Source organism: Perna viridis, chromosome 7 (assembly GCF_037379345.1).
Source record: "Perna viridis isolate PV_CMFRI_1.1 ecotype Kerala chromosome 7, ASM3737934v1, whole genome shotgun sequence".
In the NCBI taxonomy this organism is placed as follows: Eukaryota; Metazoa; Mollusca; class Bivalvia; order Mytilida; family Mytilidae; genus Perna; species Perna viridis.
Window position 1 is genome coordinate 12,458,797 of NC_142451.1, and position 19,290 is coordinate 12,478,086.

Genomic DNA, 19,290 nt, shown 5'->3' on the forward strand with positions numbered 1-19,290 from the left:
AGTGAAGGATGGACAGCAAGCTAGTTGAAATACTACCTACTCTTGTAGTGGCATTAGTCATATGTGAATACTTAAAAATTCTAAAAGCTTTATTTCAAAATCTTAAATCCTGCAGTTTTTCTGAAATTAGTTCTTTTCAAACTTCGACTTTTTAACTCTTTACACAATGTTGCCTCATGATAAACTGAAATCTCGTTTAAGAGGACTTATTCATAAAACTTTTGCTGTTTCGAGAAATTATGTTGTTCTTGGTATCAAATCCAAACATTTTTCTAAAACATCGCATGAGTATTAAGTGTGCTTTTGTTGCATACTTGACTTCCTCATAGATTTCATATTGGTTGCATTTGGAGGAGCTATTTTTCATTCTCAAGTTGGCTTTCAAATGGGGGCTAACTGTGCTCCTCTCCTAGCCGACTTGTTTTCATATTCATACGAGACTGAATTTCTTCAGAATCTCGTAAAGTACTCTGATTTCCTTGAACGCCACAAGTATCTGTAACAGGGGTATGAGGTAATGCGTCTCAAAAGGTCTGTTACCAAATTCTTTTTCAAGTATCAGTCCTTGGTTAAAAAATACTCAAAATTATTCTTTTGAAGTGCCTGTACCAAGTTAGAACCATTGCGGTTCCAGCTGTTACGGCGGTGTAATATTTATTTTGCCAGATTTATTTTGGACTTTATTATGGATCGGATTAGTGTTCGGTAATTTTGTTGTTACCCTTTTATTAGTAAAAGTTTCAAATAGTTTGTACGTTTTTCAACATTGTCGTTATCCACAACGTTTAAAGTGTTAGCTCCACGCACAGACAGACCTGCTCCTATTAACCGATGCAGAAAAAAGCCTTTCGGAATTCTCGGACATTATTTGACAATTGGAAAACTTCGCGTAAATTCATTTACTATTTCTCGACTTTGCAAGATTTTTGCAATTTCTGAAATGACTGTCTGCAGAGCGAGTTTCGAAACTGAATTTTATAGGACACTATTTTTGTTTATTCACAAAAACTACCGTTGTTCCCAATAGGGTGAACCCTCCATGTTGACAGCATGCACACTATTTTACCTCGACTGCAGACTTTAATTGTCGACGTTACAGCAGGACAGTCGATGTAAAGATAACGTTGGCACTGAAGTGTAAGTTACGGGAAAACCTTCCGTTTATAAATGACATTTTACTGACTGAATAAAATGTGTTATACATTTTTGAAACAATGCGAAAAAAGTTTAAATCACCCAACAATTATAAAATTTAGAGTGCCATATGGTGAATAGAGAGATCATTTTGTCGTCTACATCCTCGACGTTGAAACCAATCGACTTAATTACAATGTTTTCCAAAGACGCCGTTGGTATTTTTGTCGTTTAAAATTATTTCTTCTCACTTAGTTACTTCGTTCAGAAAGGATACCATGATACCATCCTCATGATCGTAAAGACCTTAATATGTTTTAAGTGACCGAAAACAATGACCAGAACATACATAATAAATTAGTCAATTTCCAATTATTTTATGTCCCATCAGTTTGAGTCTCTTTCTTGTTGACATTTAACTAAATGATTGGTGGTGTTTCACTATCATTGTAACTGGCATATTTGATAACTGGGCTCACTGTTCGTGTATGCCATACAAGAACCTACAAAAGTATAAACATATGAATGAAAAAAATATGTAATCTATTTTCTATAAAAATTAATAAACTAATATCACTAAAACCGTTCATGACGAACATTTTGATGTCCGCAGGGGTAGACCAGACACTTTGAAAAGGAGGGGTGCCAACCGAGGTTCCTCAAAAATGGGGTGTTAGGACATTATTTACCATTTTTTTGTCAATTTTACACATGAAAATGACAAAGGACCAAATATATATCATCGATTCGTGACGTATTTAAAAGCCTAATTATAAAGAAAATATGGAAAGAGTAAATATCTTAAATATCATCACGAGTGCCGAAGAACGCCAAGATTTAATAAGTGTGCGGAACTTGTTCCGCGCATGAGTTAAATCTTCAAAGCGTTCTTGACACGAGTGATCATATTTTGGTTACTCACGATAAACAATTGATTATCCCATTTTTATATAGATTTTCTTCGTAATTTATCGATATTTATAGATGAATTTTAAATTCTGTGATTTGGCGGATTGATATTAAAGTTGTTTTGGCGGGAGAAGATCCGAGAGTGAAATTACCGAATTTATTTCAGTGTGAATTATCGAAATTTATTACACTGGGAACATTCGATAAAACACTGCTACCTATATAATAATATCATTTACTTGTAGTACGTTTCAATAGACAAAATATCTGGAAAGTTGTTTCAAGCCCTTTTTCAATAAAAGGAGGGGTGCCAACCCCCTGCATCCCTATGCGTTGAAAACTTGATAAGTCCACGGAGCAAGGTTTTTTATTGGCAAAGGCCGGGTTAAATTTACTTTCAAGTTTACTGATTTGTTCTTGTATTTAGTTTATATAGGTTGTTTTTTCTTCGTCCTGTTTTTTTTGCCTTGTGTTCATTCCTTGGATTTTGAACTTTTTATTTTGATTACTGTTATAACTGATGTAAATTTCAAACAGAAATGGGTTGATTTACCTTTGTGCAGCCATCAGCTTTGGGTTCGAGGTCATCGAGTTGGCAACAAATTTCGAGAAACGAAGTTTCCTGGAATCCTGGTAGGACAGTTTTCAAGAAGTACAATTGAGGATTATCACGAAAAAGTTTAGTATTCAAAGCAAATCCTGCCATATCAATAGGAAATTTTCTGTGTTCAGCATTCCATGAATCAAATTTGACAACCTGTAACATATGAATTTTGAAATTAAGGCAGGATATATGTAGTTATGTAGAATTAATACCATGTATGGCTTATGTTACTCCCGTAAAGTGTATGGATAGTCGTTTACTTGCTGTATATATATGTATCAAATTATTTCAATGCATACAAAGTGAAAGTGAGGCTCAACAAGATGGACGTTTGTTTTTTCTCGGTGAAAATTTATAGTGTAAACATGGATTTATTATAACATCTAGACTTTTATTGTGATAAAAGAAAATATCAGAAGAATTGAAAGGTATATTTGCAGCGATTATTTATGCCGAGACACAAAAATCAGCCCAATCAAAGGCCTAGGTACAGTACATCAGATTCAGACAGTGATTATTATCGGCCTAAACCAAAACGAAAGAACACTAAATCTTCTTCATATTCCTGTCCTAAGCCTATTCATTTAACTATGTCGACAACATCCGATACAACATCTACCCAGTCGGACCAAACTGTTTCCACTGCTGACCTTTATAAACTAATGTTGACAGTAAAACAAAATCAAGATTCCCTGAGAACGTCACTCGAACAGAGAATTTCAAATTTAGAGACAAAATTTACAAACGAAATACAGATGAGCATGAAAACACTAAAAGATGAAATGACTTTAGAATTTGCTCAAGTTGACAACAAAATAAAGGAACTGGAAACTAAAATGTTAAATTATGAAAGTAAACAACAAGAAATAAACAATGATCTACCGTCTGTTAGTATGAAAAATGTTCAGCCAAAACTTGTATTTAAAAAACATTAAATCTGAAGGATTAAATACTGATAGCCTGGAGACGTATGTTAACGGAATACTAAGATCAATTGGATTAGAGTTTAGTGTAGTTAGCGCTCAGCAGATCGGTAATCCGAATAACGGAAGAGTAAACAATACACAACGTCCGAAACCAGTTCTTGTTACTTTCGCAGATGAAAATCAACGTGTTGATGTCCTTAAGAACAAACGAAAACTAAAAGACATAAATGATTACAAAAATATCAACATAGAAACAGATCGTACACGACAAGAACGCATCAACGACGCTAATATGAGACAGATAATCAAATCAATTCCAGAACTTCAATTTCGAGGCGGGCGTGTAACCGTGAAGCAAAATTAACAGTTAAGCCAGTCAAATAGTAACGATGCCGAATTAAGACTGGCTTGTTGGAATTGTAATGGTTGGTTATGTGACACGACAAAACGATGATAGTAGGGAATTACGAGAAAATATTTTAACTGCATTAAACTACGATATAGTTGGACTTTGCGAAAGTCACCTGAGAAATGATCAGACTATTAATTTGGAAGGTTATCATTGTATTGGAAACAATAGAAAACAAATTTCGAACAACGCATGGCGTGGTAGTGGAGGTATTGGTTTTTTAATTAAAAACTCGCTATATGACAATTTTGAAGTAAACATTCTAGACGATAGTAGAGATGACATTTTATTGATTTATTTAAAAAACAAAGATGACCCAGAGCTAACTTTATATTTATGCGTTTGTTATCTACAACCCGAGCGATCGAGTAGAGGTAACATTGCTCAAGAATTATATGACTGTCTTTTATCTCAGATGTATCTTTATAGTACAGGTTGTCCGATTTTCATTTGCGGTGATTTCAATGGACGAGTTGGAAATCTCCAAGATTTTAATGATTCATTAGACTATTTGCCAAAACGTATTCCTATTGACGAAACAAGAAACGCATTTGGTGACTATTTGCTAGACTTTTTGAAGGACTCTAACTGCTGTATGCTAAACGGACATGGGGATTACTCGAAAGACAATTTTACGTTTGTTTCACCCATCGGAAAATCAGTAGTTGACTATATGATTGTCCCATATACAGTACTTCCGAATGTTTGTAACTTCGAAGTAAAACTGATTTCGTCTCTGATAATTGAAAATGGTGTTCAACTTTCGACGAATGCACGATTATCGGATCACTCTATACTTACCTGTTCATTTACAATCTCAGAATATGATCAACTCAACAAGAACATATTAGATACAACCGAAAACGTCACTGATACTACGAATATAAAATATCAATCAACACGTAAATATAATGTTTCAAACATACCGCAAGACTTATTTACCAGTGAACGATGCATGCGATGTCTCGAAAATGTTATTGACTCTTTACTCGATATCCGCAATATTGACGATAGAATTAACACTATATACGAATCATTCATTGAAGCTATTCATCATGAAATGGACAACAAGGTTGACTACAAAGACTATACACCAAGTTCGAACAAACGTAAACGACGAAATGCTAAACCATACTGGAACAATGATTTACGAGACTTATTGATGGAAACAAACAAAGCTGAGAAAAAAATACCTACAATTTAAAGGAGACAAACGGATTAAAAATGAACTGAAAAACACGATTAAAATAAAGAGAAGACAATTTGATAAACGTCTACGACAAGAAGAACGTAAATATGTGGCTCAAAGACTTGATAATATTAAAACGTTTAACCAGAAGAACCCGAAAGAATTTTGGCGGGAAGTAAACAAACTTGGACCCGGGAAAGACACAAAAACAATTGATAGCGTGATAATGGGTGACGGTTGTGTTTCTCATAACCCAAACGATATTATGTCTAGATGGAAACAGGAATACGCGAAACTTTTTTCTGGTGATATTCAGAATGTGGACAATGATTTTATTGAACAATTAGAACAATTAAACACACAGTTAGAACAAGAATTTGAAAGTTTGAACCATACAAATGAAACGATTGATACTGAACAACAAAGTATAAACGATCCTATATCGATTGAAGAGGTTAAACGTGCGGTACATGGTCTAAAGAATGGTAAAACAGTCGGAGTCGACAATGTTCCAAATGAAATTTTGAAAAGTGACAAACTAACCGACATTCTTCATGAACTATATAATGTTTGTTTTTCACATGGAATAGTACCTGATATGTGGTGCCAAAGTATCATCTGTCCGATTTTAAAGAATGGAAAGGACTACCGTGATCCATTAGGATACAGAGGAATTAGTCTTATGTCAACTGTCGCTAAAGTATTTAGTCAAATAATGAATGAAAGACTTGTTAGATATCTTGAGAACAATAATCTATTGAATGAAGAGCAAAACGGATTTAGGTGTCTCAGATCATGTCTGGATCATATTTATTCCTTATGTACAATTTTGCGTAATAGAAAACTAATGAACTGTGATACTTTCTTGTGTTTCGTAGACTTTAGCAAAGCCTTCGACTCGGTCAACCATACTATTTTATGGAATAAACTTTTAAGTTCAGGTATACATGGAAATATGTTCAATACTATTAGATGTCTTTATTCGAAACTGAAAACTGCTGTCCGCTTGTCTCCCGGGATACTCACCGATTGATTCTCAGTTGATACAGGAGTACGCCAAGGCGATAATCTTGCTCCTGCGCTCTTTGCGTTATTCATTGACTGTTTAGTACCACAAATTAACAATTTATCATGCGGCGTTCAGGTTGGAAAGGATATGATAAGCTGCTTACTTTATGCGGATGATATTGTGTTTATCTCTGATAGTCCATACGGTCTGCAACGCCAACTTGACGTCTTACATGGGTGGACAAAATTAAACTGTTTACATGTGAATATTGATAAAACAAAGATTATGCATGTTCGTAAAACAACAACTGACAGATGTGATTTCTCGTTTATGCTTGGTAATACAGCAATTGACTTCGTTGATAGATATCGCTATCTTGGTTTAACAGTCTCTGAAAATATAGACTACAACATATCTGTAAAAGAACTCTCAGTTGCGGCTAGCAGGGCACTTGGATCGTTAACCTCCAAATATCTTCATATGGGTAACATGGACTATGCTACATTCGCAAAGATATACGAAAATACTGTCATCCCCGTAATGGACTATGCGTCAGGCGTTTGGTATTTGAAACGATATGATGTATTAGAAAGACTTCAGTATCGGGCTATTCGTACTTTCTTAGGTGTTGGGAAAACCTCACAGATTCCAGCAATAACGGGTGATATTGGATGGACTCCAGTACATATAAACAATCAGTGTTACGCAATTAGATTGTGGTGTAGACTTATGAACTTACCGGAATCCAGAATTTGTCGAAAAGTGTTTAGTTGGGATGTTGAGATTTCGGCACGATACAAAAATACATGGTTTAATAGTGTTAAAACAATTTTGAACAATAGTGGTCTGGCAAATTTACTTAATCATACAGACAATCAAGACTTGATATCGACAAAGTACATTATTGACTCAGTAAAGACTACACTTATAGACAATTTCAAAATCGAGTGGAATACAAAAGTTCAAGACATGCCATAACTTAGAACATATAAGCTATTTAAGACCGATTTTAGTACTGAAGCGTATGTGAAAAACTGTTTATCGAGGAAACAGCGATCAGTTATTGCCAGAATACGATGCGGGACACTACCATTAGAAGTGGAACAAGGCCGCTATCGCAATATTCCGTTAGACCGTAGATTCTGCAAAGTGTGTAACTCTAACCTCATTGAAGACGAAAACCACTTCCTACTTTTGTGCTCTTGTTACGCAATTAGGCGAAATGAACTTATACAACAACTATCTTCCATAAATTTTGACTCTCCTTTAGATGCGCTAAAAGAACTGCTGACGAATAATTCCAAAATTGTTGCAAACTATATCATAGACTGTTTAGATATACGACGTGGTGTTATATAAAAACTTCCTTATTCAAACTTATTTCACCTATAACAAATGACGTTAAATTTATAGAACCCTCATTTTCTACTTAACTTAATGTGTACATATGACAGTGCTTCGTAAGCCTATCTGGCTGGCTGAAAATATATCCGTAATCTATGTATTTGAACATGAAAAATTCAGGTTGCACTTTAATAAATTATTTATTCATTATTCATAGTAAAAGATATATTTACGAGACAAAAAACGAACATCGAAAAACTCACACATGATCAGTATTAACACCTAGAAAATCTTGGAACGAATCTCCTATCTCCTTCACAGGCCTATTATGGCTTCTTGATTTACTAGATGAGTGTTTACAGAAAAGTATAGGACGCTTACCCAACCGGTGCACCTGGTCCATGCTCCCAGTTTGTAGTGGAGTTCCGAGTTGTTCATTTGCCTATGTTGCTTTGTACGTGTTGTTCTTATGTTCTTTGTTACGTGTGTCTGTTTTTTTCCGTCTTGTCTTTGTCCCCGTGTTACATTCTTTTGATTTCCGCTAGATTCTTGGTCCCCTTGATTACTCTTACTACGTATCCCTCCGCTAGCTTATAGACTCTGCTATACAGGATGTGAAAATATTCACAAGGCATGAGCACTATTCATTACAAATCTTCGAAGCTGTTTCCGCTGTACTCACTAATTTTCATAAAAGACGGGCTTTAGTATTGAGTATGACAGACCTTTGAAATAGCGAATATAACCTTTGATCTGGAGATTGACATATTTCATGCATAGAAGTATATTTATAACTTTAAAGTTTTACAAAATACCCCTGGCACACTTAGTACTACACCCAGTCGTGCTGTACATCGGAAAGAGTGTACTCTAAGTCAGCAGTATTTATATCTTGTGAAAAAATTAAAATTGTGGATAATTAGTACGTGTAGTATACATGTATCTGGAAGCGGTATTTAGTCTGCAGAGGCGATTGACCTTAAACTCGGGTTATTAGCCATGACGTAAACGGTAAGACACAACTGAGCTCACCTGTAATTAAACATATAAAAAAAAACAATACCCGTAAATGGAGGGATAACTCTCGGTGATTTTTGCTTATTATGTCATAAATCTAAATACCTTCCCATTCTGAACAATTGGTGTTTGATATTTTCTTTCAGAAACTAAACCAACTGGCCAAACTGATATCTTGTCCGTATAACGCATCTACAGAAAAAAAATTAAAGAGGACGAGTGTCTCCTGGTATTTATCTACACTGATTTCAATAATAATTAAATATTAAGATATTAGTCTTTACAACTTCTAATCCAAAACTTATGTTTTCACTAACTGTAATCTAGTCGTCTCGAAATAAGCTGAGGTAATGCATAGACCCAAAGATGAGAAATTATTTTATAACAAAATACAGACGCTTTTCTTTCGATTAAAAAAATGTTGTTGAATAAACCACACTGCATGGTTTAAATACATGTAATTCCAATGAAAAACATTTCAAATAAAATGAATGTATCTTTCAAACCCAATTCCACTGGAAAATTAGTAAGCTCAAGAGCTTAAAAATAGAAAAATACCAATATTTCGTTATGGTTAGCTAAAATGAATGTCGGAATTTACTTTCATGTGGCAAAATCTAACTACCTTGGTACACCCAAGCAAACAAAACTCTTAATTGTATGAATGTTTTTTTTTCATTTAACATATCACCATTCAAATAAAAGTCCCATAGAGTACAAGTAAGTGCATAAAAGCCAATATTACAATGAAAAGCATTGCATGATATGATGTATAAGCGAATAATAGCTTCCGCACCCTAATTTATGCTACTGGTAGGTTGGTAGGGGAAACAATCGGTTCGCCATGGGCAAAAATTGTATTATTAACGGAGCTGGGTGTTCCATAGCCTTCAAACCTAGATTTAAACAAGAGGCTTCCAGGAGCCTGAATCGTTCACTTGGTTAAATTTTGTCTTTCAAGGGCAATAAATTTAACAAGGAGATGTCCAAAAATTTTGACACAAGAAGACTTTGGTAGGACTTATCAAAGGATCATTTCAGCAACGGAAAGTTTTTTTCTATCTAATATAGTTTTCAAGATATTGGCTGAAAACTGTAAAAAAAAAAACCGCCATTTTTCATCTTTTAAGAGAAATAACTCTTACAAGGAGTCGTCTGACCCATTTGATCTCTTGGAGCTTTGTTAGGCCTTATGATAAGGATCATTTCAGCAATAGAAAGAATTTTGACAAAAACAAACGGTTTTGGGATATAATAAGCGAATTACTATTGGCTGGCTTTTATGGTCTATTTTAGTAAGACAGCCATGTTTTTCGAAGGATCAAACATCCCCACATCAGTTCTATGCAAAATACCCTAAGGAACATTCATACCAAGATTGGTTCCAATTGGTTCAGTAGTGTCAGAGGAAAAGAGTTTTGAAAAATTGTTAACGACGTCGACGGACGCCAAGTAATGTCCAATGCCTGGTGAGCTAAAAAAATACAGATAAATTCAATACAAAAATCTACAACCTTTATAATTATGCATGTTAAAAAAATGACAAAATATTTGGAATTCATGCCTAAAAAGATTACCAAGTCATACCTCATCAAAAAGCTTCAGGGAATATGCATTATCGTCATCTGCGAAGTACACCACACCATCTTTTGAAAGATCTATATTTTCCCTCAACCAAGTAATTGCCTTATTTCTTTGATGAATCCCCCTTAGGCGGCTTGACACGTTTATATATGGGTCGGCACTGAAGTAGGTAAAGTTTATACCCGAGGTTGATAATAGATTGCCGACCTCGGGCAATATCTTTTTGCCTTCCTCTACAACGATCCAGTGAATAGACGGTACATTTTTCAGTGTGTTTGACAACCTTGTTAATTCTGGTACCTGATTTAATCGTTTGTATGTTGGTGTTATAACATATATCATCGGTAACTCCTCTTTTGTGTTGTTACAAAGACAATTTCGGCTTCCTCTGTGACTCTTTTGTAAAATATCCTTATTATTTTTGCTCTTAGTTAATAGTATTCTTTCGCGTCCCGAGTTTGTTTCAATATCTAGAACTTTATTGGAATCCAGAAAACTGTTTTCATTTGGTCCTGAAACATTAGATTAAGAGTGCATTTATTCGTTTAGTCGAAGTATAATTTTTTAAAGAATGATGTTTCCAGTTTTCCGTTTCCCGTGCGATTTCATATTTGTTGTAAACATTTAACTAGACGGTGATACGGACTAGAGTATAAACTTTTGGTTGAATTCAAATGATTTATTCCCTACAATGAATTATTTAATTTTACAAAAAAATTAAAACAAAACTCACCTGACGTTCGTTGGATATTTCCATGAGGGCTTAAATTCGTGAGTTAGATCCGTAAAAAAAACAGCAAAACTTGTACTAAAATGCCGTTGTAATGATTTTTAGGTGATTTGTAGGTGTATTGCCATGGACAGTTAAAATGAAAAGAAAAACAACGTTAGAACAACACAGTAACAATGAAACAATCCCCAGTGAATGAGTCGAAACGATATTAAGCTATATTTTTTACTTCCAAGAATTTTATTATAATGATGTACTCTGTTATATCTTAATTAAATAAACATTATTCATTGCATTCCCGCTTTTAAATGTGGGGTAAAAAAGAACAATTACTGCACGGAAAACAGCGACAAACACAATTTAAAGGGAATGGAAATTCACTTAAACCTTTGAGGCCATGAGCGAAAAGAATAAATAGCTTCTATTCATTTCATAAGATTCAGGACAACCCACTCTAGCTACATGTAAAAAAATGTATCGAATCACAAATTAATAGGTTCAGGGTAAAGACATGTTATAGCAAACTATAACATTTAGAAAAACTTACCCCACTTGACAAACAGTGCAAACAGCGAAAAAGAAATCGCTAACTGGATCAACAGGATAATTGTTTTAAGTCTGATTATTGATGCTAGGACTTTCTTTCCAGTGAAATTCATCACTGCCTTGTTCTTCTTCCTTGACTGAAATTTAAAACAAGTTCTGTGTTTGAAGATAAAATCGTTACTTTTAGTACTTTTTTTCAAAATTGATTAATATTCGTTTGAGTTTAAAACGCGACCAAACCGTGTGGACCAAACCAACTATTATTCAAGATATTACCGCGTTATTTTTGAATCCTTTTCATATCGAAGGACCTATGTACTGAATCAATTTATATACCGATTGTTTGAATTTTTATTACTCAAATAAATACCGGCAAAAAAAAATACCGAAGCGTCAGCAGTGGAATGTTTCAAATACGTCAAAATCCAAAAACATGGCGTGAACACATGAATCAGAGACGACCTACATACACAATGTAGCGAACTGAATAAAAAAAAGATTACACATAAAAACTGAAGATAATAGAAGTATGACGTCACACACACAAAAACTAAATCACTAACAAAATCATCTCCCATAAAAATCGGGAGTGACATCAGGTGCTCTGGAAGGGTAAGAATGTACTGCTCCGCCAGGGCACTCACCATATTGCAATTACAAGTGAGTATAACTCGGTGATAATCTAGCAAATCGTCACGTTGCAAAAAATTTGGATGAAGTCAAAGGAAAGAACTGGCTTTAAAAGTATCTGAACACAAGCTTCTTGTTGTAAATTGTTAACATTTAACCCTTTGATTCCAATTTACTATTCTCATGACATTCAATTTATCTTTAAAATATCACATAAAAATGCCTGAGCATCGTAGCAGTACGCCAGTTTTTCTACCATTGAGGTTCGTCGGTGGTTTACATGGAATACATAGGTGAATGAACTAAAAAAAAAACATCATCCCGTATAATTGATTGATTGATTGATTGTTGGGGTTTAACTTTTCATTCAGAATTGTCAACTTTCCCTTCATCTGTGGCAACATCCCTTCGGCTCCTGCGTATGGAGTGTTCATATCACCACTCATACGTTATGCCAGAGCTTGCCGAAACTACGCAGACTTTTTGTATCGCGCTAGAACTCTAACAAATAGGTTTCTGGATCAGGGTTATGTTGCTACAAGATTGAAGTCATCACTACAGAAGTTATATGGTCGTCATCATGAACTCATGGATCGTTATGGTGCATCCATCAGCACCATGAAAACTGATTTATTCAACGGGTCATAATTTTCCTTTCCTCGTTTGTCTACTCCGGACTTGACTTTTTATGAGCAACTCGGCGGGTGTTTCTAGAAAAGCAGAGGACGCTTACCCTACCGGTGCACCTAGTCCATGCTCCCAGTTTTTAGTGGAGTCGAGTTGCTCAATTACTTTTGTTACTTTGTATGTATGATTTTAGTTACTTTATGTTCTTTGTTGTGTATGTCTGTTTTCTATGTCTGGTCTTTGTCCCTGGATTACATTCTTTTGATTACCGCTATAACCTTGGTTCCCTTGATTACTCTTTCTTCCATTTCATCTGTCATTGGTATGTTTTTTCAAATACCGTACTTCTGAAAAAGCTTTTGTATATTCAAATACAGTTATATACTATCTTAGCTTTCTAATGGACCCAAATAATAAATATCTGAACTTTTCCAAGTCCAATTTTTAGCATATTATCAATGTAAAAAACAAGCAAGTTGGGTACTAGTTTTTGTTTTAATTTTCGATGTAATCAACATACCTGCTCATTTCAGGCACATATTTTTCGGTTTCGATATGACAATAATGAGATGTTCATAAAAAAGGGAATTTTCGGATTTTCATACTTTCTTCCAATTCACCTGTAATTGGCAATTAATGTCAAACAAGCTTTCGCATATTCAAACACATCTATGTAGCATCTACGCTTTCTAATGAGCCAAGGCAATGTATACTTTAACGCATTCTAGGCCATTGCGACAAAAAGATTCGTAAATGAGAGGTATAAGGGTACATGAAAATCATATTTTGGTTGATGAGTGGGGGTGCACAAGGAGGGGGGTATCTCAGCCCACGTATTATAGTTGAATATCGCCATTGTACAATTGTAGATTTCTTCCATATACATAGATATGCGAATATATCCCCTAAATCCCTCGCAGCATTTCCCGTTAAATCGGGGACATATTTCAGGTCAAGGAATGCCACCTGTCGGATATAGTAGAGACTATGCCTTGTATTATAGAAAGAGTAATCAAGGGAACCAAGGTTATAGCGGTAATCAAAAGAATGTAATCCATGGACAAAGTCTAGACATGGAAAACAGACATACACAACAAAGAGCATAAAGTAACTAAAATCATACACACAAAATAACAAAAACAAATGAGCAACTCGGACTCCACTAAAAACTGGGAGCATGGACCAGGTGCACCGGTAGGGTAAGTGTCCTCTGCTTTTCTAGAAACACCCGCCGAGTTGCTCATAAAAAGTCAAGTCCGGAGTAGACAAACGAGGAAAGGAAAACTATGACCCGTTGAATAAATCAGTTTTCATGGTGCAGATGGATACACCATTATAGAGAATTACCTTCATTTAATAATGTGTTGAACAATTTAAAAAAAAAAAAAAAAAAAATAGCACATACTTTGATATAGAACCCAAATCACATACTTTGGTAACCCGGATATGCACATTTAAATCTTCATCGAAAAAATTAGACTCTTTTATGAGTTTGGAAAATAAATAATCTAGCAATGGTAATGATGAAAATAAAAAAAAATCTGACTTTCACCACGCTGGAAATAAAATTTCTGACCTGAAAAAAAAAATGCCAGCCCCCTAAGACACTAATGGTCGTCCCCTTACCAACTATTCATCGTATTTATATTTTTCTATATTGTGAATGAACGACTTTGGTAGAAGCGTTCGTTTAAACGCACGATAGACGCGTTCATTTATCGTGCTTTTGGTACGCGTATAGCGTGCGTTTATGTATCGTGGGTGTGAGAAACCTAAACGTCTCCAGTAGTTTTTATCAGGATGGTTTCGGGTTTTCTCTCCCCATTGTTTATGTAAACAGAGGTTCAGCGACATCCTATATATGTTGAATGTAAGACCATAACATGGCAAAAAAATATTCTGGCGGAAGTGACGAAATTTGTTCACAAGGAAGTAGACGCTTGTGCACGTGTAAATTCATAGAAATGAACAACAGGTACAGGCTATGGCGACTGCTGTATCAATTCCGATCTTGATAATAATAACTTTATTTTAATGCAAACTTAAGACCATAAGGTCATATCATTACATAACATCAAAGAACAAAAGAGCAATTAATTGGAGCAGTTATGAACACAACATACATCAAGAATAACATCAAGACAGATTAAGTCCTAATGATCAATAAAAGACGCTACAGTCTTATTTTTATGGCAAGCCAAAATAAACAAAAATGCCTATTCATAAATAATTATTAATATTTATAATTCATTTATTAATATTTATATAATTGAATTATAATGAATTATTAATATTTAGAAATTAATTATAAATATTTTTAATTCCTGTATAAATATTTACAAGTCATTTTTAAAAATTATTCACATTATCTTTGTAAGTATTTATAAATGAATTATGAATATTAATAAATGAATTATAAATATTTATAATTCAATTACAAATATTTATAATTATTTATAAATAATTATAAATAGGCATTTTTGTCCACTCTGGCTTGCCATATATTTTGTTTTAATGTTTATGGGTTCAATTGTGACAAAGTAGATATTGATTAGTAAATTTAGGATAATTAAGAAATAATTCGTGGAGGGGGTAGATTTGTACCCATTTTAACATGGGTACGGCATTTATATTCGATTATTAAACACCCAGCGACAACGATGTGTTAAATGAGAATATAAATGTCAACCCCATGTTAAAATAAGTACAAATCTACCCCCGGAAGGAATTATTTCTTTTCTAATATGACAAACATGGTAATTTTTGTGACAAAAATTTCCATAGCGTAGCCAAAATAACGGCTGTCCCGTTTAACTTCTCCCGTAAGGAAGTTGGATTAATATTTATTTTTGTGTACAAGAACATTTAGTTCTGGTGATAATGGCAAATAATAAATTATCAATTTTATTACTTGTTTTGTTTTCTCTATCTTAAAATAATGTTTGGGGTCAATTTCCCCCCTTTTTCTGCGAATGGCACATAAATTTTAAAAAGTCATAATATTTATAAAAAATGGTTTTCAACAAATATAAGACAATTTTTAAAAAAGTATAATAATGTTAAAGCCTGGAATTAATTAACCATTCTTGGTATCAGCACAATTTGTCCAATCACAGTGTCCGGAAGTATTCACTTAAGTAGGGTACACAAAAGGCCAACTTAAAATAATGAGAAATAGCACCGTTCTACCTAAAGGTGAGGTTGTACCAAGATATACTGTTTGACGATATGAAGACGTCATATTAGAATTTGTAATTAATTTAACATTTAAGAAAGAAAAGGGTTTCATTATCCACAATATTCAGTTATAAAGGTGTATTATTGAATTTTCGATATTCAGCTTTTTGTCCACCTCAAAGGCTTGCCAAAAATTAGTTTAAACATATTTTATTCAGAAATAGTTTGATTACAATAAATTACAAAACATAATAGTAATAAGACAAGGATTCGGAAACAAGCATAGCTTATACAAAGTCCGTCTCCTTATAAAAATGACAATTTGGTTAGCACATATGTTCTATTGTACGCTCGCATGTTGAAGAATATAATATGTGGCGAGGAGAAAATAAAGTATTTAGAAAAAAGGTGAAATGCATTAATAGGTAGTTGATTATAGTTAGGTGTTCACAAATCGTTTACTGTCTACTATATACTTTTGCACATTTGAAAATGTATAAATATTTTGTTCTAAAGTTAGAGCATCTGATCCATGAAGCAATTTTTTTGGAATTAACGGGATTGGTAAATCTAACGACAATATGTACGTCTGGCGAATGGCTGCATACTTGTTACAGTGAAGAAGATAATGGGCTGACGTTTCAGATAGACCGGATGCACAATATGGGTTATCGACAAGATTTCGCGGAAATAAATGAGCATTCAAAGAACTACTATCCATACGTAATCGTGCATGGAGCACCTGGCCGATTCTACTGCCGATATAGAAGTATGTTGGACATTTTACGTTCTGAACCTTCAAATAGTTCTTGAACGTTTCTAACGACGACGCCTTACGAATGTCGACAGTAAGTTGTTCCATAACTTGACACTTGAAGGTAAAAAGCAACCAGAATAGATATTGGTTCTCGTACGTATTTCTGCCACGTTGTTGGAATGTCGAGTAAAATGATGATGCAGGTCCGAAACTGTGTTTGGTATCAAATTACAAAGATAGTCAGGAGCTTTCTTATGCAACATTTTATGAATCATAATAAATTTATGATTCTTTCTACGATCTGCGAGTTTTCCCACCCTGTCTCAACGTATAATTTTGCTATAGAAGTTAGTTTAGTCCCACCCGTTACTATTCGCATGGCCTCAATTTGCACACTCTCGACTTTTCAGACAAATATACTATATTGTTGTCCCAAAAGACGTCGCCATATTCCATTAGTGGTCTAACGTAGGAGAAATACATTTTTCGAGTGTAAATCTATCAAGAACTAATCTCAAGCGACGAAGTGCATTTACACGGGTAAACGCCTTTCTGACGATATTGTCGATGTGATTATGCCACGATCCGTCATCTGAAAATGTTATACCCAAATGCTTATGGTTTGTCACTTCCTGTATGTCATGATCGTTCATCTATAATACCGGGTGTACCATTCATGTAGACTTGCGCGAAATAAGCATCGTCTCGGTTTTCTGTAGATTAAATTTTACCAGCCAAGTAGTTGCCCACTGGTGAATTTTCGCGAGGTCATTATTTAAGATATTAGCGGCGATAGCAGGCGAATCAACGGTTACAAAGAGGCTAGTATCGTCAGCAAATATCTTAATAGTTGCATCTATGTCTACAACGATGTCATTTATGAATATAATAAATAACCGAGGTCCTAAAATCGAACCTTGCGGTACGCCGGCATTTATTGGCGTCCATTCCGAGAGACCCTCATTCAAACAAGTGCGTTCTACCGCTCAAATAACTCTTAAACCAATCCAACAGTTTTCCCGAAATACCGTGGTTCCTTAGTTTAAATAAAAGACCAGTGTGCCATACGCGATCGAATGCTTTGCTTATGTCACAAAATATTACTCTGACTTCCTTCCCACTATCCAAAGCCTTACCAAAAGTATTCGATATATCAACTAGCTGGTTTATAGCCGAATCGCCTCGCGTAAATCCAGATTGGTGAGCAGTTATAACATTGTGGCGTAAGAGGAAGTTATGTACATACTTATAGACGCACCTTTCCATACAGTTCGAAATAATATTTAACAGCGAGATCGATCTGGATCTGTAGTTTTTAACCTCTTAGCAGTTCCGTTCTTAAAGACCGGAGTAACGTTTGCCCCCTTTTTCCAATCTGTTGGCCAAGAATTGGCTACACATTACATTTGCGGGTACGTTTCATGCCATTTTTCCAAAGAAAAATACAGTTTTGTAACAATTTTTAAGGTTCAGAACGCTTTGGTTACATACAAAGTATGTAAAATCGATGTTTTTGTTTTTTTTTTATATTAGATGATAAAATTCATATTTATGATTGTATTTTTACGTTATAGTAGGTTAACCCAATTCTGTACCGGAAAGAAGTTGCATCGACAACCAATAATTTCTTCAAAAGTTTTTATATGTGTCTTTCTTTTAAAACATTTATCCCCCTCTCAAATTTATTTTGTATCAAATATGTGTAGATGAGCATGTTAAAGGTGTATTAGTGCTGTAGGCTGTAGCTTTGAAATAGCTTCCGACTTCTATCAGTCCTTTGTCCTGGATTTTGACCGATAACATGCATGATGGGAGACAACTCGAATTAATATACAAAACAAAAAATCCGATGTTTATACCCAATGTGTTCTTTGAGTTACCTAAAATGCTCCTATAGTTAATCTTTTAAATGCATTTATTTTAGAAAAAGGCAAATTAATAATAAATGTTTATAAGGATTATATTCGTAGAAAACAAATAAATTACTTGCTAGAATGCCGCAAAGTCGAGAAGGAGTAAGCACTGCCTAAACTTGGAGGGGAGCAGCTCTCAGAGGCTCCAATACTTCTTTGTTTTAGGTGCCGTTGGAATTTGGTAACCTCATCCTATTCATATATTTTGCTTTTGAAAAAAAATAGTCTTAAATTTAATTACTACAGACCTTTTCATGTATTTTGTCAGAAAGAAGAGACCTACTCAGTCCCATATATGTTTGTTTCTTTGGTTACGATACACTATCTAGGGTATATAATTACAATATTCATCATGCAACAAAATTTAATACAAAAATAATTACAACATATGTTGTTGACTATTTATATAACTTTATTGACTTATCATATAATTATGTTTATTTTCCCGACCTAATTAGACATATGCTACCTATTCCAGCGGCATGGCCTATCACCTTATATACAGGAGGTTGCCCCGAAACCTTAAAGCTCAGGGGAGCACTCCAATAGTTCTTTGCTGGGATTCTGTAACCCCAACCTGTTCATATATTTTGTTTTTGAAAAAAATATTGACCTTTTTATATATTTTGTCAGAAAAATATAAGGAGTTTTCCATGATTATGATACAGTAGGACATTTAATAACAATATTCATCATGCATTTATTCTACATTTAACTTATATAATTACAACAGATGATAGGCCAATGATGTTTTTGACTACACATGTAATTCGTATATAATGTAA

The 19,290-nt window shown here is 34.3% G+C and overlaps 1 protein-coding gene across 1 annotated transcript; it reads right to left on the reverse strand.

Moving 5' to 3' along the window:
* Positions 1-93: 93 nt before the first annotated feature.
* On the reverse strand, positions 94-11,534 carry LOC148611369 (galactosylgalactosylxylosylprotein 3-beta-glucuronosyltransferase 1-like). Its single transcript, XM_088591862.1, has 5 exons — positions 11,403-11,534; positions 10,129-10,637; positions 8,647-8,733; positions 2,597-2,800; positions 94-1,637 (listed from the first exon to the last, which is right to left on the reverse strand). The coding sequence occupies exons 1-5, from the start codon at positions 11,512-11,514 to the stop codon at positions 1,554-1,556; spliced, it is 996 nt and encodes a 331-aa protein (XP_088447988.1). The 5' UTR covers positions 11,515-11,534; the 3' UTR covers positions 94-1,553.
* Between the last annotated feature and the right edge of the window lie 7,756 nt (positions 11,535-19,290).

Excerpts from the sequence above, each read along its gene's own strand:
- LOC148611369 (XM_088591862.1), bottom strand. The coding sequence starts at position 11,514 with ATGAATTTCACTGGAAAGAAAGTCCTAGCATCAATAATCAGACTTAAA. Across the intron at positions 10,638-11,402 it reads TGCACTGTTTGTCAAGTGGG|GACCAAATGAAAACAGTTTT; the intron begins GTAAGTTTTTCT and ends CTAATGTTTCAG. Across the intron at positions 1,638-2,596 it reads AAGCTGATGGCTGCACAAAG|GTTCTTGTATGGCATACACG; the intron begins GTAAATCAACCC and ends ATACTTTTGTAG.